The 24503-nt window shown below is 37.0% G+C and overlaps 1 protein-coding gene across 2 annotated transcripts in view; it reads left to right on the top strand.

Moving 5' to 3' along the window:
• SLC12A7 (solute carrier family 12 member 7) overlaps positions 1 to 24503 on the top strand; it is a 64157-nt gene that overhangs the window by 25712 nt on the left and 13942 nt on the right. For both annotated transcript variants that reach the window (XM_030445442.1, XM_030445443.1), the window contains exons 6-18: positions 228 to 358; positions 2217 to 2458; positions 5447 to 5658; positions 10314 to 10481; positions 11798 to 11896; positions 12676 to 12733; positions 15173 to 15347; positions 16741 to 16859; positions 17935 to 18033; positions 19897 to 20016; positions 21266 to 21370; positions 23480 to 23648; positions 24285 to 24480. In XM_030445442.1, the coding sequence (XP_030301302.1) occupies positions 228 to 358; positions 2217 to 2458; positions 5447 to 5658; positions 10314 to 10481; positions 11798 to 11896; positions 12676 to 12733; positions 15173 to 15347; positions 16741 to 16859; positions 17935 to 18033; positions 19897 to 20016; positions 21266 to 21370; positions 23480 to 23648; positions 24285 to 24480 (1893 nt within the window). The remainder of the gene's footprint in view (positions 1 to 227; positions 359 to 2216; positions 2459 to 5446; positions 5659 to 10313; positions 10482 to 11797; positions 11897 to 12675; positions 12734 to 15172; positions 15348 to 16740; positions 16860 to 17934; positions 18034 to 19896; positions 20017 to 21265; positions 21371 to 23479; positions 23649 to 24284; positions 24481 to 24503) is intronic.

The raw sequence follows: 24503 nt of genomic DNA, 5'->3' as shown, positions 1-24503 counted from the left end.
GATTTTTTCCTCTTTTCCCTTATTTTTTGCACATGGATATTAACTTTGAAGTGTATATTCTAATTGCTTAGTTGTTAAAGACATTGAATACAGTTTTGTTATGAACATTGCAATAGAAATGCAGGTGGTAGTTATGTTGATTTTGTTGATTGAATGATTCTAGTTTTTGTTCTCTGCTGCTGTTCTTAATCTGAAGGGCTGGAGTCTTTTTTTGGTTAAATTCACAGCTGGAGGCTCTTATTACATGATTTCAAGATCTTTAGGGCCAGAGTTTGGTGGAGCAGTGGGACTGTGTTTCTACTTGGGTACAACCTTTGCAGGAGCAATGTACATTCTTGGTACCATTGAAATTTTATTGGTAAGTACTCATTTCTCTTAAGAGTAAATGTATTTGGGCTGTTTTAGGAGATTGCTGATGAATGCGTTTGGCCTAAATGTTTGGTGGTTTTTGATGTTTTCATACTTTATTTTCAGTATGTCAGTATTTATTCTACTTGTAACTTTGAGAAAGTTTGGAAAATTGTGACCAGCAATGCAAAAATAAATTAAAGGCTGTTTGTAAGTTTGTTCTGCTTAAAATAGGAACCAGACAGAATTTGGTTACTGACTTTAACTGATTGGTACTAGGTGAAATATATAGGTTGTCACCTTTTTGTATCATGTTATGAACACCAAATGTCTCATAAATTGTGCTTGTGCTACTGCACACCTGTGGAGTTGCAAGGAAAACTGTATTGATTTTACATTTTTAAAGACATTGCTAGATTTTTAAATCTGGCAACTAGTTTATAGTAAGCAGTCAACACACCTAGGTGGCTTTACATTTCTGTTGGTAAGTACGGTGTAAGTCCACAATCCATTGGAATATGGATTATTTGGAGGGGCAGAAATCAGTCAGTCATCTGTCTGCCTGTGGCTTTCCCTAGCAAAGGCTGTGAATTTCAGGGCACCAAAGTACACAAGAAAAATTTGCCTGGAGTTCCGCCATACATAGCCTGGTACTTCTGCAACATGACATTGGAAGACTGGATTTTCTAATAATGATATGTAAATATGCTATTTGAAATCAGTTTTTCATTTTGCTATTTCTGTTGCCTTTCATGGTGGCGTGACAATTTTCATTTTTTCTAGCATGCTAGTAAGTTTACTAGATTTAAATTTATTTAAAATCAATTTAATTTAAAGAAAATTCTTATAAAGAATTGCATGTGTCTGGGTTTGGATTTTGAATCTAAACTTGCCAGGATAGCCTCGTACTTGAAGTTTCTTCCTGCCTTTTAGAAGTTACATTATTTAAGGATTGTCAGTTTAGCTGTTGTTTTGTAGGGGTGGCCTTGCCTCAAGACCCAATACTTCTCTAATAGCCAAGCAGAAAGTTTTTTGTAAAGGTGTTAGAAGAAGGAATAAAGGTATCTTTATCACGTAGTGCAGTACACAAATAGCTTTGTACTGTGAGTCAGAGTTTCTTTTGATTTGCGTTTGTGAGTATAATTCCTATAAACTCTGTTTCCAACTTCTTTTCAGGTAGAACTGAGAACAAAATTATGTAAGACTGAAATATGGAAGAGAATCCTGTTTGAATTTACAGTAGTTTAAATTGCCTGTTTAGCACAAGTCTGTGCTTCATTGCAGTAGTCTTAAATTGTGCCTTTGCAACTTCATATTAAAAATTATACTCACTGTAAAACATTTTTCGAGGTACAATGTTTAAGCCACCTTTGAATTTTACTAAATGCACTATAGAGACTATAGTACTGAAAGCACTCAGGTTTTTATCATGCTTTTGTTTGATTCTTCTTATTCTGTTTGGGGTTAATGGAGTTATTGATTAGCAAATGCTTCAGATGAACCTTAAGATATATATGGTTCCAGGTGAGTCTTTGAGCTGATGTATTTATTTATTTATTTAAATTGTTACTAATAGCCCCCCTCTACTCAGATCCTTAATGCTGTAGCAGAAACATGAATTTGAGGAGTGGAAACTCTAAAAAGAGAGAGAGGAAGCTGGATCAAAAGCAGTACTTCATTCTCAAAACTTTTCTTCGTCCCCATCTCTCCATTAGTTTTACTGTTAAATTTTCTAAATACCCATATCAGCTGATGGGTCTGGGTTGTGAAAGAATAAAACTAGTATTGTAGCAGTGTAGATTTTTAAGTGAAGTGATTTCTTAATAAAATGTAATTACTTGTATGATAGTTTGCTGTATCTCTTGCAGACCTACATTTCTCCAAGTGCTGCTATATTTAAAGCAGAGGAGGTCGATGGGGAAACAGAGGCTATGCTGAACAACATGAGAGTTTATGGAACATGTATCATCATTCTGATGGCCATAGTCGTTTTTGTGGGAGTAAAGTATGTCAACAAACTTGCACTGGTCTTCCTTGCCTGTGTGATTCTTTCCATCATTGCCATATATGCTGGAGTTATTAAGACTGCTTTTGACCCGCCCGACTTCCCGTAAGTGCAATATCTTTAGTGTGAGTCATTTAGGAAAATAAAGGTAGAGAGAGGGAGTAACTACTGTTACCATTTCATGTTTTAGGATAAACTTCACAATACAAACACATTGGCTTCAATTATAGGTGTTGTGGGTGTTAAGCAATTATGTGCTCATTCTGAGCTGACTGTCTGAATCCTTAATTGTTCATAAGACATGGAATGTGTTCTTTGGTGCTTAATGTTACTGGCCATCTTCCCAGCCCCACTTAAAAAACAGGAAGATATTTTTCACTTGCAGTAAATATAGTTGCGTTATCTAAACATGTAAACTTGTAATCCATAGATTAAATTAGAAACTTAGAGAAAACATTTTAGCTATGAACCGTAAGTTATAAAAGAAACATCCTTTCAAACTGTCTTTAAATGAAGAAATTTTTGAAGCTTCCTTTTCTTTCTACTTAACATGGAGACGCTTCAGTATTAAATTACCTTGTTTGTAAAGGCTTTCTACCACCTTGTAATGAAATCAAATCCTATCATTTTCATGCATGCCATATGGCTTCTCAACATTTTCAGCTTGTACCTGCCTTAGTTCACTAAGAATTATATCTTTGGTCCAGTTATCAGTATGTGAGTTGATTTTTTTTTTTTTCCATCTTTTTCTGCTTGGAGAGTAAAAATCATTAGTAGAATAGTTTAGCAACTTCTGCTATGAACTGCCATGTGTTAGACCAGACTGAATTTACCCTTTGCTGAATAATTGTTATGGATTCCAGAGTATTTTGAAGTGCAGTACAAATTGAGCATTAAAACAGTGTTTCTGGGCTGTACTGTAAAATGATGTTTAGTCTTATTTTTTTAAAAGTGTGTTTATAAATTTATATTTTTCTGAAGAAAACTTGAATTTCTAAAGAACTGTAGCTTCCAGTAGGAAAATACTTTAATCTTCTATTCACCTACATGGGTAAAAGAGGGTTTATCTGGGTATGTAAGACATATTACCAAGTTCCTGGTAACCTTATCTGTGCTGTTACTGTGTTTTATTGTTTGTTTATTCATTTTGAGGGTGAAGTTATTTTCCTATAAATATTCACATAAGCCAGTCTGTCTTAAAGTGAGAAACTCAATTGTGGTTTTGTGTTATGGTAAAGCTGATCTGCTGGTTAGCCGGTCACCAGGCCAACTTCTCCTTAGCTGGTTAGTTTGGTTAACACCACAAACCTTTGTTAGGTTCTGCCATTATATAGATGGTAAAATAGTTGAACTCATGATCTGCCAGTTGAATCAAACTGGAAGAAGTTTCCATGGGTGGAATCAGCCCACACTGCTGCTTTTATAGGGCCACCAAATCAATAGCAATTAAAAAGAGAAATGCAGCTTTCTGTTAAATCTGCTCAACTTCCATGTGATGCTGTACCCTAAAGCTTTGCTGGTGTCCTGTACTCTTTAAGGCATCTAATATTTAATTGGGCTCAGAAGCAGGATATTGCACTAGGTCAATACTCTGCTTGGCTTAATATACTTGCTTTTAATGGTATGTTTTTACTCAGCGTCTTCTCAGTATGTTTGTAATCAGCTTCTTAACTGAGCTCCTTTAGATGTGTACTAAGTGTTCTTAGACTTATGCACCTAACACAAATGTTTTGTTTGATGTTTCTTCTTTCTTATTCCTAGGTATCATGTATAATTCCATTTTTAAGCAAGATAGATTCTGAACATTTTTTGTGTAGCTTAGCAAAGAAATGTTCCTAGATCCTTAATGTTCTTTGCTGTTAGGAATTTGCTTTTCACAAATTGTTCCGAGTTTTCTAATTTTCTTTAATTTCTGAGTGCTTTAATTACTTCCTGCTATGTGATTCGTCAATTTGTACTTCCGTTAATGTGTTTAAATTGTGCTGTTCAACCCTTCTGGATTATTTCCTACCTTTTGGATTTGAATGCTTGTTTGCAAGTATCACAGAATCACAGAATTATTGGGGCTGGGAAAGACCTCTGAGATCACCAAGTCCAGCCTATGACCTAACACAACCACATCAGCCAGACTGTGGTAATGAGTGCCACATCCAGCCTCTCCTTAAACACCTCCAGGAATGGTGACTCCACCACTTCCCTGGGCAGTCCATTCCAATGTCTGATCACCCTCTTTGTGTGGAAGTGCTTCCTGATATCCAGCCTAAACCTCCCCTGGCACAGTTTCAGGCCATGCCCTCTCCTCCTGTCACTCGCTGCCTGGGAGAAGAGCCCGACGCCCCCCTGACTGCAGCCTCCCTTCAGGCAGCTGTGGCAGTGATAAGGTGCCCCCCCACATGGTCTCCTCTTCAGGCTAAACAACCCCAGCTCCCTCAGCCTCTCTTTATAAGGCTTTTCCCCTAGTCCTTTCTCCGGCCTTGTTGCTCTCTTCTGGATCTGCTTCAGCACCTCAGTATGCTTCTTGAAATGAGAGGCCCAGAACTGAAGGCATCCCTAGTCCTCCTGGCCATGCTATTCCTAATAAAAGCCAGGATGCCACTGGCCTTCTGGGCCACCTGAGCACACTGACAGCTCATGTTCAACTGGGTGTGCCAGGTCCCTCTCTGCTGGGCTGCTCCTCAGCCACTCTTACCCCAGTCTGAAAGGGGCATACTTGCTTAATCTTTCTTTTCTGTTTTCTTGGTCAGGCTCTTTGTGATATTAAATACTACCTAATTTCACTTATTTCTTGGAGGACTGAATGAATCATTGCCTCTGATAATTTGTGGCCATATTGCTTGAGTTGATTGTATTTTCCAAAGAACAAATCAAAAATCAGAATTGCTATTAGTGCCTTAAAGCAGAAATGTGGTTGGTGTTTTAAAGATTATCAATAATTGTTTTACATGCAGAGTCTAATAACTGTTTAAGTAGATGTAGCATAGTACATAAGGTATGTACTATAAGTAACAGGTTTCTAAAAAAATCTAATGGACAAAACAAAAGGTTTAATGCACAAAACTATACTGAAGGTTCACTCTTTTTATTTGTTTGTAGTATCTGTCTCCTTGGAAACCGTACATTGTCAAAACGCAGCTTTGATGTTTGTGCCAAATTTATTGAAAGCAATAATGAAACGAAGACTACAGCTTTGTGGCAACTATTCTGTGATAGTTCCTTGCTTAATGCTACATGTGATGACTACTTCAGTCTCAATAATGTAACAGAAATTCAAGGGATCCCAGGAATAATGAGTGGAGTTCTAATTGGTAAGTTGGAAAGCACTGTAATTCAAACGTTTTTGGACATGTGTGAAAGATTGCTGTCCTGGAGCCTGTTTCTTCCTTAACATTTCCATGAGGTTTTAGAAGCTTAGTATGAAATACTTTAATTGATGGATCATTGAATTTTTCTAGGCAATCTTTCAAAAGCGACTGTTTAAAAACAAAACAAAAAAAGTGCTTGTTTCATCTAATCTTTAAAAAAGTGTTTAGCTCCTTTGTATGCTAAATATACTGATTTCAGTAAGCTGCTCATTGATACATTCTCATAGTCTCCTGAGTGAGAATTTACTTCCAATGTACAGGTGGTGCATTGAGGAATAAAGTCCTGTGGCTTGTCCAATATGATACTGGTTAGTTAGCAATGAGTTTGAAGAAAAGCAGTCTTCCTAGCTCCCAGTCTGGGAGATGTTCCACAAAGTGTAGAGATTTTCTTCTGTTCACATTCCTGTTCAGTTGTGGCAGCTTGGGATTCCAAGTGTCATAAAATTCATTTTGAAGATGTAATGTATTGAGCTGTATACAAAGAATATTTCTGAGAGCAAAATGGTTATTCTGATACCTCTCCCCTGCTTCCTGTTAAAATGAGGTTGGATTTATATAAATATGCAACTCTACTAGACAATCACTTCTGCAATAATAATTCAGTTTTAAAATACCAGATAAAGTGTACAAATATATAAACAGATACTAAATGAAGCGTAGGCTTCTCTGAAGCTAAATTTGTATGTTTAAAAACATCACTCAGTTTCCTCAATTAAAAATGAAATTCTCTTTGATTGAAATTTTTGTTACAAGAAACAAGACTTAGGGTTTGTTATATGCATTTTATAATCTACCACATACATATCTACAACTTTTCCTGAATGCTTTTATATTTCATGCCCTAGCTCAAAAGGCAGCTGTTTCTTCTAATTTTTTGCTACAGAGTTGGCTTTAAACTGTTTGTTCTGCTTTTGGAGGTTTCAGGCCAAGTACTAATTTTTCTTTTCCTGGAAAAATGTGTTTTCATTCTGTTCACTGATTAACATTTCTTTGAACAAGCACTGCTTTATAGAAGTGCATTTCACTGTTCTACTGTCCCTTCCTGCTAACATCTCCACCAACCACTGTTGAAACCTGAGCACAAGGAACACACTTTCTGGTGTTTGCTGCTTGATGCCTACCTGTGCAATTTAATCAGTTACATTTGTTCAGTCACTGAATCTGATGTGGTTTTTCTGTAGGTTTTTTTCAGTTGTCTTTGCTTCTAGATCTTTGAATCGCTAAGTACCTATCCATAAGCTTTCTCATCTTGCTACTAGCTCCTTTTTCCTGGCTGTTTGAGTGTACTGGAAAGCACTGGTTGCAACCTGCTACCAATCCTTGTGGGAGCTTAATGGTAGCTTTCCTGCATTGTAAAACTGTATTTACATTAAGTATTAACCACTCTTTTCTATCTTAGAACAATTTTTAAAATCCATGTGAGTTTTTCTTTCATCCCACCGTTCATCTCATCATTCCACATTCTTTGGGTGAGGAATAATTCTAAATTATATAATAAATCCATGTGGATTTGAACTAAGTAGATTGTCTTCACCTATGTTTCTGTTGAGGTACCTGGATACTTCTGAGAACCTTCTTTTAGAAAAGCTGTGCTGACACTTCTCTAGTTCTTTATAACTCAAGAAAAGACTGTAAATATGTCAGTTTTGTCAGAACTCAAAGATGGTGCCTATGCTACTATACTATAATGCCTACTGCTTCTACCCACTGCTGTTGTTGCTATTTACTGTTCACGTGCAGATGCTACTTGTGAGCCTTTAGTTTCCTCATCTCTTAAAAAGCTGGCCTTATGTTTGTCATGTTACCTTAGATACATAAACACACAGCACCTCCAATCTTTCAGTATTCTGGGAAGATTCAGGCTGATTTTCCTACTTTTTAAAAAATGTGCTCTGGTTCCGTTCTCTGATTAACATTTCTTTTAACTAGCACTACTGTATAAAATGCTACTATTCTCATGTCACTTAATGCTAAAACTAAATTTAAAGTAGATTGTCTTGTCCTGTGTGTTGAGTGTGAGCATGCATTCTGATACCTACTGTAAGCATGAACTTGACTGGCAAAGATCTTTTTACTGCATCTGATTCTGGTGTCCCCACCATAAGAAGGACATAGATCTGTTGGAACAAATCCAGAGGAGGGCCAAAAAGATGATCCAGGGGCTGGAGCACCTCTGCTACGAGGTGAGGCTGAAGGAGCTGGGATGGTTCAGACTATAGAAGAGAAGATTCCAGGGGGACCTTACAGCTGCTTTCTAATATCTGAAGGGAACCTACAGGAAGGCTGGAGAGAGACATAAGAGTGTCCAGTGATAGGACAAGGAAAAATGGATTGAACTGAAGGAGAGTAAGTTTAGACTGGATATTAGGAAGAAGTTCTTTAGTATGAGAGAGACTCTGGAACAGGTTGCCCAGAGAAGTTGTGGAATTCCCCTTGTGGAATTGTTCAGTTGGATGAGGCTTTGAGCTACCTTGTCAAGATGAGAGGCATCCTTGCCCATGGCAGGGAGGTTGGAGTAGATTAAATCTAAGGTCCCTTCCCCTCCCTCCTTTATCAAGGAGGTTTTTCCTCCCGTGGTGGCATATGTTCTGCTTTGTGTGAAGACTTTGTAGCTGCAGACTAGCACCTGTGATTTTCTTGAGTTGTGACTGGGAATGCTCAGGAAGCATGTACACAGTCCTCACACCATTTACTGGGCACTTGTATACAGTAAGCATCCATTTCTTATACACGTCCCACAAATGTTGTCCTAATGGTATTAAATCATTCTGCAAGTAGCTGACCAAACATACCCATGAATGTGGCCCTAACAATAATGAAGTAATTCTGGAAATAGCTTTCATCAACATGGTGCTACTTAGTGGTAAAATGTTGGGTTAGCTACGTTGTGCCAGAACTTGTTTATGTGTGCCTAGATGTTCCCGGAGGAGCTTCAGCAACCCATGAATGATCCTTGAATGGAAACTGCAAATACCTAGACTTTTCTGAAAAAGTGTTGATTTTTCATCATCCTAACTTTTAAATGCACTTGGGTTATCACTTTTGGTAAAATTAACAAGATAGTAGTGTAACAAGGCTCTGTGTGATGTCTAATCACAGGGGAAAATGGTTTCTATTTGATTTCTATTTTACAGAACCTGTTAGGCTGATTTTACCCACTCATGCTGGCATGCACACTACCACAAATAGTTGTATACAATGGAGTGCTAAGGCCCTTGCCACATCTGTGGCACACTGAATAAAGGACACAGACTCTTGCATCCTCATTAAGTACTTTTGATTGGCAATGACAAACTGATTTTTGGACTGCCTTTTTATGATCCATAGGGCTGATTTGGAGATCTGGTCTTGTTTCATGTCACTCCTTAAATATGTGCTAAAATTCCTGAAATTTACAGTCCACTTATTTCTTGTCCCAAGCTTCTCATTACTTGGCTTCAGTCTTACCTTTATGTAAGTTTTTAATTCTTTCTCATTTGAATGAACTAACACGCATAGCATTCTGTAGCAATTTATTCTTTCTTTTTAATCTTGGCTCAGCTCTTAAATTTTTCATGCATGTTTCCATATATGCTTACCAATTTTGAGATTTCTGTTACAAATCTGAATACAAGTACCCTATCTTTGGCCACTCACAAGAGTTTCACAGTTTATCTCCTGTTATGCTCGAGGTAACCTTTTGCTATTGCAAAGCCTTAGAATACAGTACTCTATTCTACTAGACAGCTAAAAACTGATCATTGGTTTCATCATCTTGACAGTCCAGGGGAATTTCTTATTTCTGTGATGTAAAATCCTTTGGCTCTTTATCAGGGAGGGAGTCTACCTACATTGTTTCTTCACATGTGACTGGACAACTCTTCTCATTTTAAAATAAGAATTAGCGTTGGATGTTCACACCATCTTGTAAGCTCTCTAAAGCTTCTGGTTCTTTGAGCTATCCGTTTTCATGAAACAAGGATCCTTAGTTTGTTGGGGAATTTTAGCCACATTTCACTGTTCTTATCTTCATTTTTATTTGCTTGTCAGCTGTCTTCTGAAGTCTGGTTACTCTACATTTTTAGCATGTGGAACACCTTCACTATGAACTCCAGGGTTATTCTGTACAACAGGTCTCAAGAAAGTAACTGAAGGCTACTGCTAAGAAACATTTCTTTTTTAGCTGCTACTCAGATAAAGACAAAAGATATGACTGTATGCTACGATTGCCTGAACAGTCTATATATATAGCAGCTTACTTATTTTATCTCAATACATCCTAATAATACATCCATATGTCTGTGAACGTAAGTAGACATTCTCTATTAGAATTTAATTCTGTTACTAAGTCTTGCTGTAATGGAAGAGAAAATCTTGCATGATGCATCCCCTACAGTACTGCATTTCTACTGACATGCACTTGGAAGTGTCTACGAGTTATTATTGGTATTTAACATATTATTGCTGAATTCTTGGCTTTATAAGGAAATGCAGGGAAACTTCATGATTTCGGGGTAAGGAAAAACATCTGGTTCCTAAGGTTATTGCATTCTCACTGCTTAATGTCTTGAAACAGAGATGAAGATGACAGTGACTCATGGGGTTTTTTCTGCTTGTAGATAATCTGTGGAGTACTTATTCAGAAAAAGGATCAATAGTTGAGAAAAAAAATCAGCCATCAGTTCCTGGACCAGAAGAGACAAAACTGGGTGGATTCCCTTATGTCTTTACAGATATCATGACCTACTTCACGATGCTGGTAGGGATTTATTTCCCATCAGTGACAGGTAGATAGAACTATTTTTTCTAAATAAGGATGTTTACTATATCTGAAAAAATGTAATTTTTTTGTGTTTGAATGTTCATTTATGACACATGATATTGCTAGTCTGTGTGTTCAAGTTTTATGTACCTAAAACTTTGTGGTGCTAGAGAAACAAAGCTGATCTCTGGTTACTTTACTGCATTATAAGACATAAGTCAGTTTAAGTGCTGTTCTCTACATCTGGAAAGAAAACAAAAGGTCTGTGTCTTACTAAATGCTTATTCGAAGTAGGATGCATACCTTTATAATATTTTAATATTCAAATGCATGAGAGAATAGTTGAGTGTTAAGATTATTGCTTCAGGTATTCAAGCCATGTAGTGCCTGTGTTTAAATGTCCAATATTTTTTTTGCAGCTGTAACTAGTAGAGACTTTTTTGACAACCTTAAATGTTAGATTAGTTGTATGTCTTTTCCTTTAGACCATATTTGACTGAAATACCAGAGGGGGTTTTCTTCAGAAGTCTCAGCTTTAGCAATTGGAGTATCAAGTAGTAAAACAGGACTTGGCTAGTGTTTGCTAGTTGAATACCAGGCAGACATATTCTGCCTCACTGCTTCCATTTCTCTGCTTCAGGCTCTTTTATCAGCATCTCATTATAACTGGGCCTGTGGTTAGAGTTTCATTCCATGAAGTTTTACAGTCCTTTCACACTGGAATGTCTTGACATTAGTTTCTATGTTTTTGCCTCCAACAGTGGACAAGGCAGTTCTAGGAAACATGGCAACATTAGTCAGTTACTGTATGATTTTTTCCTTCTGTCACTCTATGTGCTAGAAAAAAACTTTTGTTAGATTCAAACAGGGATATGTACATGTGATTCCTAACAATTCTTGTATTTCCTGTGTGCTCCTTTTTGTTTCTGTATTTTTATTAGTTAGTGTATTGACTTTCGTGCATATATGACGATGTATGGTCCATTTAAAAGAAAGTGCATTTGGTCACACTAGCTAAAATTGCTAAATCCCCTTAATTTATAACATCCATTCCCAACATTTTGCTGCTCCTGTATATTTTCCCATTTTACAAACAATTCTGAAATTATATTTGAAAAATATTTTTTTTAATCAACAGTGGGTGCTAACACACGAATTTCTGAATAAAATGGGAGGAATACATTGAGGATTTGTGCAGGTTTAGAATACATTTCTGTAGCCTGCTCCATTGGCAAAGATGTGTTAAATCAGGCTTAATATTAAATGGTTTTGTTCCAGCAGTTGCTTATATGGAGTTAGTGTTCCTGGTTTTATGACATGTAAATTTGATTTCTTTTGAAGGTATTATGGCAGGTTCAAACAGATCTGGAGATCTTAAAGATGCTCAGAAATCTATTCCTACTGGAACAATTTTGGCTATTGCAACTACGTCTTTCATTTGTATCCTTTATCCTGTGATCTTTCTTTTCTAATGCCCATTCTGTAGGTGTAACAGTATAGTTTTTTCATTGAAAAGACACTAAGTTTGCCTGAGTATAAGATGAATGAAATTTTACCTGAAAATAAATAGTTTATATCAGTCTAAAATAAAAATATTTTTATAAATACTACAATATCTCCAAGTATTTATGTGTAGATATACTCTATTCTACCAGTGCTTTAAATTCTAAGATGCTGTCACTGTTTGAACAGGAGGAACTGAAGAAGGGAGGGCTTTTCAGACTCTGAGAGGGAGGGATCTATTCCCTCCCATTTCCTGCCATACTTTATAATATAAAAGATCAGAAAGCCAGCAGCTCCTCCCTCTTTTTCCTCTCACCTTCCCGCAAGCTTGCCACAAGCTGTGGGGTTGTATAAATATATATTTGTATATATTTGTATTCTTTGTTACCTTACACTTTGTTATTACCTTTCCCTTGTGTAAGTACAATCTGTATCCAATTTTTTAAGTTTCCAACTTAAGGTGTCCAGTCTTTATTCCCCTTTTATCTTCCCTTTTTTGTGGGGGTATAGAGAGGAATATTATCATTAGGTTTGTGGCCTGCCTGAACTGCTAAACCACGACAGATACAATTGGTGGTTTTAGTTAAATAGAGTAGAGGTTTTTTAGCAACATTCCCCCACATCTTCATTGTCATGGATACCTTCATTTAATCATGTTTCTGCTCTCTGTGTGTATAATTATTTATCGTGTAATCTTCCTTCAGTCTCATTAATAGATCTCTCCTGTATAGTGATGTTTGGTGCCTGTATAGAAGGTGTAATATTAAGAGACAAGTAAGTTGTATTCAGCTTCTAATTTTAAACTGAGTATGTATGATGATAGATTATGTTAATAGCACTTATGAATGGCTCTTCTAGGAAGTACCTCTGTGATGTTTTGCTTTAGTTGAAACTGGAAGGAAAGGCTGAGTTAAACTGAGGTGACTGCAGATCAACCAGTCAGACTCTCAGGCTGTATCTCCTCAATAAGTAGATGCAGAATTGAAGTGGATCTGTCCTAGTAATGGAATGTTCTTGAAAAAGAATATAAGAGCATTTTTGAGCAGTTAAAGGGGGTTAAGGGAACTGATATTACTTTGGGTGAAGGACAGACAAACAGTTACGTGACAAGGAGAGCTCATGATAAAAACTGCTATGCACCATCAGGTCTATAATTTCATCTGAATGTATAGCTATTTTTTTGTTTCAAAATATCAGTTGTAAATCAGGAGTCATGTCGGTTTTCACCCTTCTCACCTGAGAATATTTGAGGCACAATATGAAGCACAAAAGAAATAAATTTAATAGAGATAAGCATGAACAGAATCTCTACATTTTGTTAAGTTTCTCCATTAGGAGTTGCTGAGTTGACTAAAATGAACCTCTTGGCAGCTTTTGTATTTGATTCCTTGCTGGTGTCTGAATATCTTTTCTATGGTGGCCCAAGTTTGTTTTAATGATGAAGCAATAGCATTGGAAGGTGATGGAGGTGATACTGAGACGACTTATTTCAAAACAATCTTTTAGCCTACAAGGACAACCATAAGTTAGAAACTGGATTCTAATCAAAGCTAATAAAAGCAGCAGCAGGGGATCATTTTTACTTTTAAATAGTATTGCTACGTGAATGAAAATCTGATTTTCTTTTTCTTCAAAGTAAATATACAAACCAAATCAAGCCAATGCTTAAGAATGTAAAATGTAAATGAATTCTCAACTATAAATTAATGCAGTGCTAATATCTGTAAACTCACATTTTTGAATGTAGCATATTTAAAATTGACTGAGAGAGGGAATTTTGCAAGCTGTGAGTGCAGGTGATCAGTCACTACAGCAGGATGCATCTTAGCAAGATCATTGAACTCGTATTCTTTCATTTACGCTGCTGCCAGTTCATGTTTGGCTGAAATCCAGCATAACAGTAAAATGTATGGATTTTCGTCTCATTTAAGACTATTTTTGTGTTCTTTTTATTATGAATTGTTATATCTACCATGGAACAAACATAGGAGTTTTTGACTTGCAGTGTTTGACTTTAATCTTTTCAAGTAGTTCCTATGTTTCCTTAAAACACAGGCGTTAGAATTTGAACTAAGAATGAATGTACAGCTATATAAATGTTGTCATAGAGGTGTAATATCTTTTTTCCCCCCTATAATTTAAAAGGGTGTGGTTACCTCTTTTTTCATCTGTGGAAAATAGTAGGTAGCCATGCATTGAAGCTTGGGTGTATGCAAGAATTTGAGTGCTGGCTTACTATATTAACTTGATTACTGTGTTTCTTTACTATCTTTAAGAGCAGGTCTGAAAAGAGAGAACTTGAGCGTTCTTAGTCTGTAGCCTTTTCTTCTCTCTGGTGTTTGTTTGAAAAACATGAAAGCATAGGAAAATAGTTATTACATGCTCCCAGTATAGATAGTTTTGTTTGTCAGCAGACAAAATAAATTGTAAGATTAAGATGAACTACAAGAAGTTTACTTGCTTTTACAACAAAAACATTAGGTTGGGAGGGAGGTGTAGGCAGGAGGGAAAGAAACTTTTCAAAGTTTACCCAAGATGTCTGTAAATGAACATAAAGTTAATTGTCTTACAAAAAACCCTAAAAACCCCAAACAAACAAACCCCCCAAAACAACCCAAAAACAATAACAAAATAAACCAGTACTGAAGGTACCTCTAGCTAACTTCCACCTGCTTGTTTACCATAGTAATTTAAAAACTGCATCAGGTACTACAACAGCCAGAAGGCATGTGGATGACTTGAGATGGTTGTGTCTAATAGTTTCTCCTTTTATTTGTCCATATGTGAGTGCCACACTATTAAAATAGAAGGGTGTTACTTTGTTTTGTCAGTCTCTTTCTTATGCCTCAGGGTATTAACTGCTCAGAGAACAGACTTCTGCAACCTAATTCCTAGCAGTCACAAGGATCTAAAGGATGCATATGTAGATACTTTGATGTTAATTCTGTGAAGTTTGCCAAGATGCCTGAGAATGTCTGCTTAGAGGCAGCAAGTATGATGTATCAAGATATTATATTTTCTTTAATACAGCAGCATGAAGAGAAATTATTTGGTTGGAGAAACATATAGCACATGCTGTCATGTGGGGTTTATTTTTGAAAAGTGCCATTGTCCAAAAAGATGGAAATGCTCATGTTGAAGCTATAGTAAAAATTATTGTAATGCTTACTGTTTTTGGGTTTTTGCTTCTTCTTTTTGTCCACCTTCCCTAAGGTTTGGAGAAGCAGTTAATGGAAATCTAGTGGTTGGCACACTGGCCTGGCCTTCTCCATGGGTCATAGTGATTGGTTCCTTCTTCTCAACATGTGGTGCTGGTCTCCAGAGCCTTACTGGTGCACCCCGTCTGCTGCAGGCCATTGCCCGAGATGGCATCGTGCCATTTATCCAAGTGAGATTTTTTTTTCTTTACAGTACTTGAAAGATTGCTTGTTAAAAAAAAAAAAACAAACCAAACCCAAATCCACTGCTTTGTGTCTGTTTCTACTGGCTTGAAACAGTATTGACAGTTTGTTCATTGAGAAAGTTGTGTCACCATTTCCTTAGTTTGGGAGTGTCTTTCCTATCAGAGATGGAGATGGTGAGGCTGTGCAAGAGTATCAAACATGCTGCTGCTTTATTTCACATATTTCCTGTCTTGCAAGACCTTTACCTGTAAATAAATACACTAAGTATGCAGGGGTGGGGGGACACAATCATGATGGAGTTTGATTTGTGAGTGGGAGAGGATTGTAATGCAATTTTTTGCAAAGGCTGAGTTGTATTGAGAGACATAAATGAAAAAATTCACTTTTGTCTGAAGTAAAAATTTGGTGAGAGGGTGGCAGTCTGGTTCTGTCTTCTCCAGATAAGACTGGAAAAGAGTGAAGGATGTTAAGGAAAAATTTATGTGGTTTGGGAAGTGAAGGAAAGGAAAGGGAATCCTGGAGAAACACGATGTTTGAAGAAGGGTTTGAGACTTGGAAAGTGCTTAAAGTTTGGGAGTGATACAGAGTGTGCACAGGCAGTCACAGAAGTGAATACCAGGAGTTGAAAACAGGGGAAATATATGATATTATTAAGAATAAAACCAAAGTCTTGAAACATGAGCAGAAAAAAAGACATTTTATTGTAAGGGAAGTAAAATTGATGGATGATAGGAAGTTAAGGGAAGAAGACTATGGAGAATGAGTGAGGTGAAGAGCCTAGATATTTGGAAAGAAAATAGTAACGGAAAATGGGTGCTAGGGGCTTAGTAATTATATCGTGGAATATGGAGGAGAGCAAACAGGGCTGGAACTTCAGATGAGGCATTTTACCATCTATCACCTATAAAGCTGCATAGAATTCTTCATAAATGAAATTGCTGCATGCAACATTATGTTTCACAGAGCTCTGTGTAGGAGCACAGGCTTATCTAAGGCCTTTTTAAAGATAAATATTTATGTTCATGACTAATGAGGTGATGTCTGCTTTGTTTTTTTTAAAAAATACTGCCCTCAACTATATTAGCTTTTTATAGGCTAAGTGTAAGTCTTTGAACAAGGATTTTGAAGTTAAGATTATTTTTACAGCAACTGCCTTAGTACTTTAATGTTACATAGTCATTGCTTATTTTAGTAATCATTTTTTGTATTGGAAATGTATGTTTTTTTTGCAATTTTGTTTATGGCTTTTAGTAGCATAGATGGCTTTACTTTCCTTTGTAATGCATGACTATTTTTTTTGTTCCTGTTCTGCACCATGTTTTGTAACTGTATAATGAACAGTTGTTCTGTTCCTACTGTTTACTTGAACTCATTTAGGTATTTGGTCACGGAAAAGCAAATGGAGAACCAACTTGGGCTCTGCTGCTCACTGCTGGTATTTGTGAAATAGGAATTTTAATAGCCTCATTGGACAGTGTAGCACCAATTCTTTCAATGTAAGTATTAACATGGTGTTTCATCTTCTTAAGTAGCAGATTACTTCTAACTAGGTGATTATTTTTCTTTTTGAAATAATTCATGTTGGGCTTTGTCTTCTAACAAGTTATATTCCTGTTTTATCTAGAGAAAATGTGAAACACAGTGTTTTGACTGGAATTAATTTCTAGGCACAAAAAGCTTTTTCTGTAATGGAGTTCTTGAATGCTGGTAAAAATATGTTCAACTTTTAAAAGTGTGTGTTTTTTAAAATAAAGATTCCCTGCTATTGGAGGCAGACCAAACAATTTAATGTTTCAGAGTATGAAGTGAACTTTATTTTACTGACTTTGTCTTGGAAGTTTATCCCATATGTTATCTGTTGACCCTGTTGGCAGCTTAGCTCCACACATCTTGGAACTGGGAGGTAAAAGTGAGGAAAGTTGTGGGGTGAGATAAAGGCAGTTCAGTAGGTAAGGCATAATAAGCTCCATGCACAAGCAGAGCAAATTAAGGAATTAACTCACTGTCCAACTGGTGGATGTTTAGCCATTTCCAGGAAAGCTATGTGCAACGGATGGGAAAAAAAATACCAGTAAGTCCAAATGTTCTCCTTTCTTCCTCTTTCACTATTACAGCTGAGCATAATGTCACACAGTGATGAATAATCCTTTGGGCTGCTGTGGCCAACTATTACCGTTGTGTCCCCTCCCCAAGACTTATTTAGGAGTAGGGCACCAAGAAAAACTGAGGTGGCCTTGGTGCTCTGTAGCTGCTCAGCAAGTTATAACATGCCTGTTCTAACAGTACTGTTCTGGTTACAAAACCAGAAAGTAGAACCATGTGAGCTACTGTGAAGAAAATTACTCTGTCCCAGCCAAAACCAGTATGCTATGATTATTTGCTACATTTTCTGTGAAATCTTACATTGAGGTTCAATGTTAGGCTAATACCATGTTTTGAAGTAGAAGTTCTGTTGGCCACTGTGAACATAGTGTACAAGTTTGTATTCTTTTATGGATTATATTTAGCTTTTTAATGGTAATCTATCTAGCTAATTTCTTTTGGAAAATGCTCTTCTTTTTTTCTTAACAGGTTTTTCCTTATGTGTTATATGTTTGTAAATCTGGCTTGTGCAGTTCAGACCCTTTTACGGACTCCCAACTGGAGACCTCGTTTCAAGTATTACCATTGGTAGGGAATATTCCTTTATTTAGAAAAATCAAATCCAATTATGTAATCCTAAATTGATTATTTCCTTGCAATAATGAAACAAAATTTACTTTCTCATTGAAATGAATTTTGTTTGCATGAAATGAATAATTCTGTGCACTAAATTACAGCACCATCTGTTTTCATGTGTTTGCAATAGGGCTAGTAATACCTGTGATTATGAAAATACAGCTAATGTTAAGGGTTTGGGAAGGGGAGTGTTTGGGAAGGATGACATTCAATATTGCTCATAAGCCAAGAGATCTTCTGAATATGTGAGAATAAAGATGAAAAAAAGAGAACAATCTGTCTTTAATACATGGATAAGAAGAACTGGTAAAAACATTCAGGAAAGTTGATATGATTTTAGTTATAAAAGATATACAAAACCAAAACTTGCATAGAAAAAAAAAATCTCAGAATACATCAATTGGCTCTTTAATCACTGTTCTAAAAATGTCATGCTTCAGACATTGTATTTCATAACTGAAGCAGGCATGTGGTTACTTGACAAAGTTCAGTTTTACTGAGTCATGCGGGGTTTCTTTTGGTTTTTTCTATGATTTCAGAGTTCAGATGTTTCAAACTGAGATTGGAAAACTTTTTTACTAAATGTTAATCTTCAAAAACGTACAATTTTGTTTGTTGAATTAACATTTAATTAGGAGTAATTCTATTAGAAACTTTAGTACTGATGTGCCTTGAAGACTCAGGAGATGAGCCTTCAGGAGATGAGCTGGCCTGATTACAGGATACAAGAGCTGCTTATTTTCCTTTAAAAGGACTGACTGAGCCTGAAATGTCATGGTTTTAGCTCTGTAAATCTTTTTTAATATGTTCAGTAGGCACTTACTGGTTTGGCACCTAAACCGCCAAGTCCATTACTGCAAAAACCTACCTGTATTACAGGAAAGAAAACAAGTGATTGCTGTAATTTTTTTTTTCCACCTCCCCTTAATTAACTGATCCTGAAAGAAGTAGTCGAAGGTACAAAGTAGCTTTGTAGCTAAGTGGTTTTGATAAGATTGAGGGTAGCAAGAGGTGTACAGGATGGGCCATGGTGAGGAAGAAAAGGAAAAGGGTTGTGACATGTCAGCAGCAGAGACAGAACCATTTGGCAGCAGGGCATTTTCATATTTTTCTCCAGAGTTCAGTGAGGCAACTGAATCACTGTGTGACTGTGTAATCACTTCTAGCCAGAGCAGGTGTTGAAATTCTTGGCCAGAATTTGGATGGGACTTCATTGAGTGAAAGTAGTCTTAGATTGACAAGGTGAAACATGGAAGAGCAGCTGCTAGCCTTTTCAGGCAGACTATGATCAGAACAGGTAAAGAGCATTTCTTTGGTTTAAAACTGGATGAGATTGGACTCGACAGTTGTGTGGTACTAAAGAAGCAAACAAGTTGGGTCAGCTGACACTCTTTGTCAATATAGTGAAAACTAACTCTAATGTGGAAATCAGGTGAAAAGAAAATCAGGGTTTTATCATAATGCTGCTTAGTGTTTTTTGAGGAACTTTTAAAGCTTATTTTCATATCAACAGTTAAGTGATAGCAATGTGTTTTGAAACTGATCTCACTTGGAGGCATTGTTAGGAGTTTCAGATCTGACAGATGTAGTAAATCTGTTGTTATATCTAGTGCAATTGTATTGTTTATGTTACACTAAGGTTCAGAATGTAACTTTTTTAAATAAATGAAAGCTGGCACAATGTATTTTTATTTCTATAGTAGCAATGAAATGGTCTTTGAAGAAGAAAGGCCCTGTTGGAAGTTAATTTGAATATTGACTTTGTAGAACATTTACATGCCTCTTTAAAAACATGGAAAAAATGGTGTCTTTTAGGACTCTCTCATTCCTGGGGATGAGTTTATGTCTTGCCTTGATGTTCATTTGCTCTTGGTACTACGCTTTGATTGCCATGCTGATTGCAGGATGTATATACAAATACATAGAATATAGAGGGTAAGACCATATATCTTATTTATTCTGTATTAAGTATCTTTAACATTCAGCAGAAAGCACTTTTGTATAAAATATGTACAACTGAAGTGTCAAGAGTATTCCTTGAAAAGAAATAAGATCCCATCTCTGTTCAGGGTTGAAAGTTTTCAGCTTGTAACTTCTCTGGAAGCTCTGTTCCAAGCTTTTCTACAGCCTGAACTAACCGAGATAAGAACCACAAAGGCTGAGAAATTTTCATTTGAAAAATTGTAAAACTGTATGTACATCCAAATTTGTATATGGACTCTACAAATGTTGTCACATAGCCAGCACATCTACTCTGTAGAAAGAGAATTTTTTGCAGAGACCTAGCAGTCTTTGCCTTTACAAACACAAGGGCTAATTTGGCAGTGGGGAGAAACTCACCCTGAAATCTGTCTGGACAAAACTTCATTTTTAATTTTAATTTCTGGATAACTAAGTAAAAGAAACTTTCACAACTGTGCTGTTTGTCAGGGTATCTTTTCACTGCCATATTATTCTTTAACAGATTTTTAATTCAGTTAGGCTTATTTCGTCTGAATTTCAAAAGAGGGCTAGAGACAACAAAGTTCAATTGTGAATTCATGAGTGGTTGTAAGAGGAAGGAGAGTCAAGGGAGATGGACCCCTTGCAGTAGTAGAATCCTCACAAATGAAAAGAATGCATTACCCTAACAGTTCTTTCTTGTTTATTAGGCTACATGACCTATAGTATAACTTTGTTCTGGGAGAAAGAGAAGTGGAAAATGCAAGGAGAATGTGTTCAAGAGGGTGGATAAGCTTTAGCCTCATCTAGGAGTTAAGCTGTAGTCAAGAAAGTCAAGGCTGTAGTGGTGCTGTTGACAGGAAGATGTAGCACACTAATCCATACAAAGTCAAGGTTCACTTAGTTCATTCTGGTTCTTTAAAACACTTCCTTTTAAGTATCCCTCACTTAATCATTCTAGTGCACTCATGACTTTGTAAAGCCTTTGAATTTTTTAAAGTATGAATAAAGTAGACTGTAGTAAATATTAATAATTAGTTAATAAACAGTTCCCTTAAAGGGACCTGAGACTGCTTCATCTTGGTTAGTCATCATTGTTGATTTAAATCTGCAAAATTGTTTCTTCATGCATTCATGCAAGCGTGTTAAATTTTTTTGTGTGCATTGTCACTCATGAGAAAGTGTACTAAATTTGTATAAATGAAGAAGAACCTACTAATTGAATCTTTTCTGCACCCTGAAGAGCGGAAAAAGAATGGGGTGACGGAATCCGAGGCCTGTCTCTGAATGCAGCTCGCTATGCTTTGCTTCGTGTGGAAGATGTACCTCCTCACACCAAGAACTGGAGGTAAGTCCTACACTTGCCCAAGGTAATGTCATTCTTGAAATACATGTCTTTTGGGAATGCTCCTGGTAAAGCTAATTACAGAAGTTAAATTTACCATTAAAATTATGTTTACAGTAGTTTAATGTGACCTATGGTCAACACAGAATCAACTTTGGTGGGACTGTGGGCAAACTTGAATATTTGGTTATTTATATGTTTTTTCAGATTCAAAGGTTTGCTTTTGTATTCCTTCTGAAATACAGTGTATAAATATACAGAGGATCCATTATTTGTTTGACATCATGTTTTTGAGGTCATGTGGGAATTGTTTATTATATAGCTTCACTTAATAGTAACTCTTTTGAAGTTGCTTAGACATCATTAAAACAAATCTCTGTCCATTTGTATGTAAGAGGTTTAGATCTCCACTGTTTTTGCAATATATTTTTACACATTAAGCTGTCAATTTTCTCAAAGGTTACACAAAAAATTACTTAGCATTTAAAAACAAAATGGTGTTTGCACAATGCCACTTCTGATGAATGTAATGCAGATCAGAAGAACTCTGATCAAGTGGAACTTGCAAAAGAAGAAATGGTCTTTAAATATAATATTTCAGTTACAGTTACTGCTCTGTGATAGTATCCCCAGGTGTATGCATGTTCAGTGTTCTGGTGCCCTTTAACATCATGGTGTTATTTTTACCATTTGTCATGGGACTGAGGCCCAATAGCAGTTACTATGGGACACGTAAGTAACTGCCTTTATCAGTGTCTCACCTTGGCATCCCAGAATCACCCATATTATGTAGCATTTACTAAGAGCATTCCTGTTAAATATCTGACATTTCTTTGATCTTTTTCTTGGTAAAACTGTTCCTTAAGGTAGCATTTTGGAATGATGGTGTGGTGGCTTATGTAGAGAATATTTTCCATTGAATTAAGCACTTAATGTGCATTTTATTAATTGTCATGGTTTGAGCCTGGACGATGACAAAGGACCACGTGGCTGTGCACTCTTCCTTCCCCCATTATGGGATGGTGTGGAGGAAATCCACCCAGGACATCGTGGGTCCAGACAAGGCCTATGAGGTTTTCACTCACCAATTATGGTCAGATGCAAAACAGACTCAACTTGGGGATAAATCAGTTCAATTTGTCATTAATCAAACCTAAACAGGGCAAAGAGAAAACAAAAAACAAAGCTTAAATACTTCCCCCCCCCCCACCTCTCCCTTCTTCCCGAGCACAAATTACTGTGTTCTCAGTATCTCTACTTCCTCCCCGCCTCAGTAGCACAGGGGGACAGGGAGTGGGGTTTAAAGTCCGGACATCCCAGGTTATTCTCTGCTTCTTCTTCCTCTTCAGAGAGAAGGATTCCTCACAGTCTTCCCCTGCTCTAACGTGGGGTCCCTTCCAGGGCAGAAAGTCCTTCACAAACCCCTCTAACACACATCCCTCCCACAAGGCACAGCTCCTCAGGAGCAAACTGCTCCAGCAGGGGCAGCCCACAGAGCCACAGACTGCAGGTCCACAACATCTGCTCCATGATCCTCCCCAGGCTGCAGGTCCACAGTTGCTCCTTCACCATTCCACCGGGGCAGCAGGGCCACAGCACTTGCTCTGCCGTGGTCCTTCAGGATCTGCTCCACCATGCTCCTCCATAAGTGCTGGGGCCAGGCTGCCCTCTCACCACGGGATGTAGAGAAAAATCTTTTCACCTTCTCCCTCTCCTTCCTCACCAGCCTTGGTATCTCTGCTCCAGCATTGCTCTCCTCTGGAGTTGTTCTCTGGTGCCGTTCTCTGTCTTCAGCTGTTGCTTTCTCTTACCTCCCCCTTCTCCTCTGCCCTGCTGTTAACTACTCTGTATCCCCCCTTCTTGAAGATGGTAATCTCAGAAGTGGAAATCTTTTTATTCACTGATGGCCTGAGGCTGGGCCAGGAATCTTGGATCAGGGAGATCTATTCCAGCTACTTGCATGAGCCATCCTTGGGGGAGAGGACCCCTTCCCTGCTACAAAAAAGTGGCACCGCATAAAACCAGAACAATTGTTTATTAATTGATATATTTAATTTTCCAATTCTTTCTTGCTTTACTCTATCTGTGTGTTTAATTTTTTTTTCTTGTCAGACCTCAACTTCTGGTCTTGTTAAACTTGGATAGTCAGCAGTTGGTGAAACATCCTAGATTGCTTTCTTTCACATCTCAGTTGAAGGCTGGTAAAGGACTGACAATTGTGGGATCTGTGCTTCAGGGAATCTACTTGGATAAATGTACAGAAACTCAAAAAGCTGAAGAGGTATGTAAAAACAGCTTACAAACACTTTAACTTCTACTAATATTGAGTATTTAATCTGATTGGGTCATATCTTGAATTAGAACAGACTGTTGTAAGGTATTGAATAAAACAGATTTTTACTAACAGCACAATCAGTGATGATTTGAAAAATAGCTTGGTGTTTGGAGCAAAATGTTTTATAAAATTCCCCAGTAGGATGAGACAATGCTTATACTACTTAGTTTTTTATTATCTTCAATATTGAGAGCTCTAGATTTTTCGACATCGTTCCAATTCCAAAAGAAAGGATTTGTCATTCCAAACATGGTGCTTTTTCAGTCAGCAGTTTTTACTTTATCTAGAGCAATGTTTATTTATTTTTGACAATGTGATTTTACTCATATCTTGTTCATTATTCCTTGGAAATAAACGCCCAATAACTAAAGAAATGAAAAAACTGTGTGGTGTCTTTAGGGAAGGTGGGTGGTTTGGGTTTTCGTTGTCATAGAATTATGTTCGCTCTTCTGGAATTAGCAGTTTCTTCATGTAGGTTGTATGCTGTAGCTAAAGTTTTGCTCTTACTTAGTGCTGTTATTCCTGATGGTGTTTATTACCAGTGTTGACTGTATTTCCCGGCATATAATCTTCCTTCTGCAGAATGTTAAGTCCTTAATGGGAGTGGAAAAGACTAAAGGATTCTGCCAGATTGTGGTGTCTCCTAATTTCAGAGATGGAATATCCTATTTGATTCAGTCAGCTGGTCTAGGAGGGATGAAGCACAACACAGTCCTGATGGCATGGCCAGAGTCATGGAAGCAAACAGAAAATTGTTTCTCATGGAAAAATTTTGTTGGTATGTACTGCATTACAAATGCT

This window comes from Calypte anna, chromosome 2 (genome assembly GCF_003957555.1).
Source record: "Calypte anna isolate BGI_N300 chromosome 2, bCalAnn1_v1.p, whole genome shotgun sequence".
In the NCBI taxonomy this organism is placed as follows: domain Eukaryota; kingdom Metazoa; phylum Chordata; class Aves; order Apodiformes; family Trochilidae; genus Calypte; species Calypte anna.
Note: the sequence above shows the minus strand (reverse complement) of the source record. Positions and strands in the feature narration are given on the sequence as shown.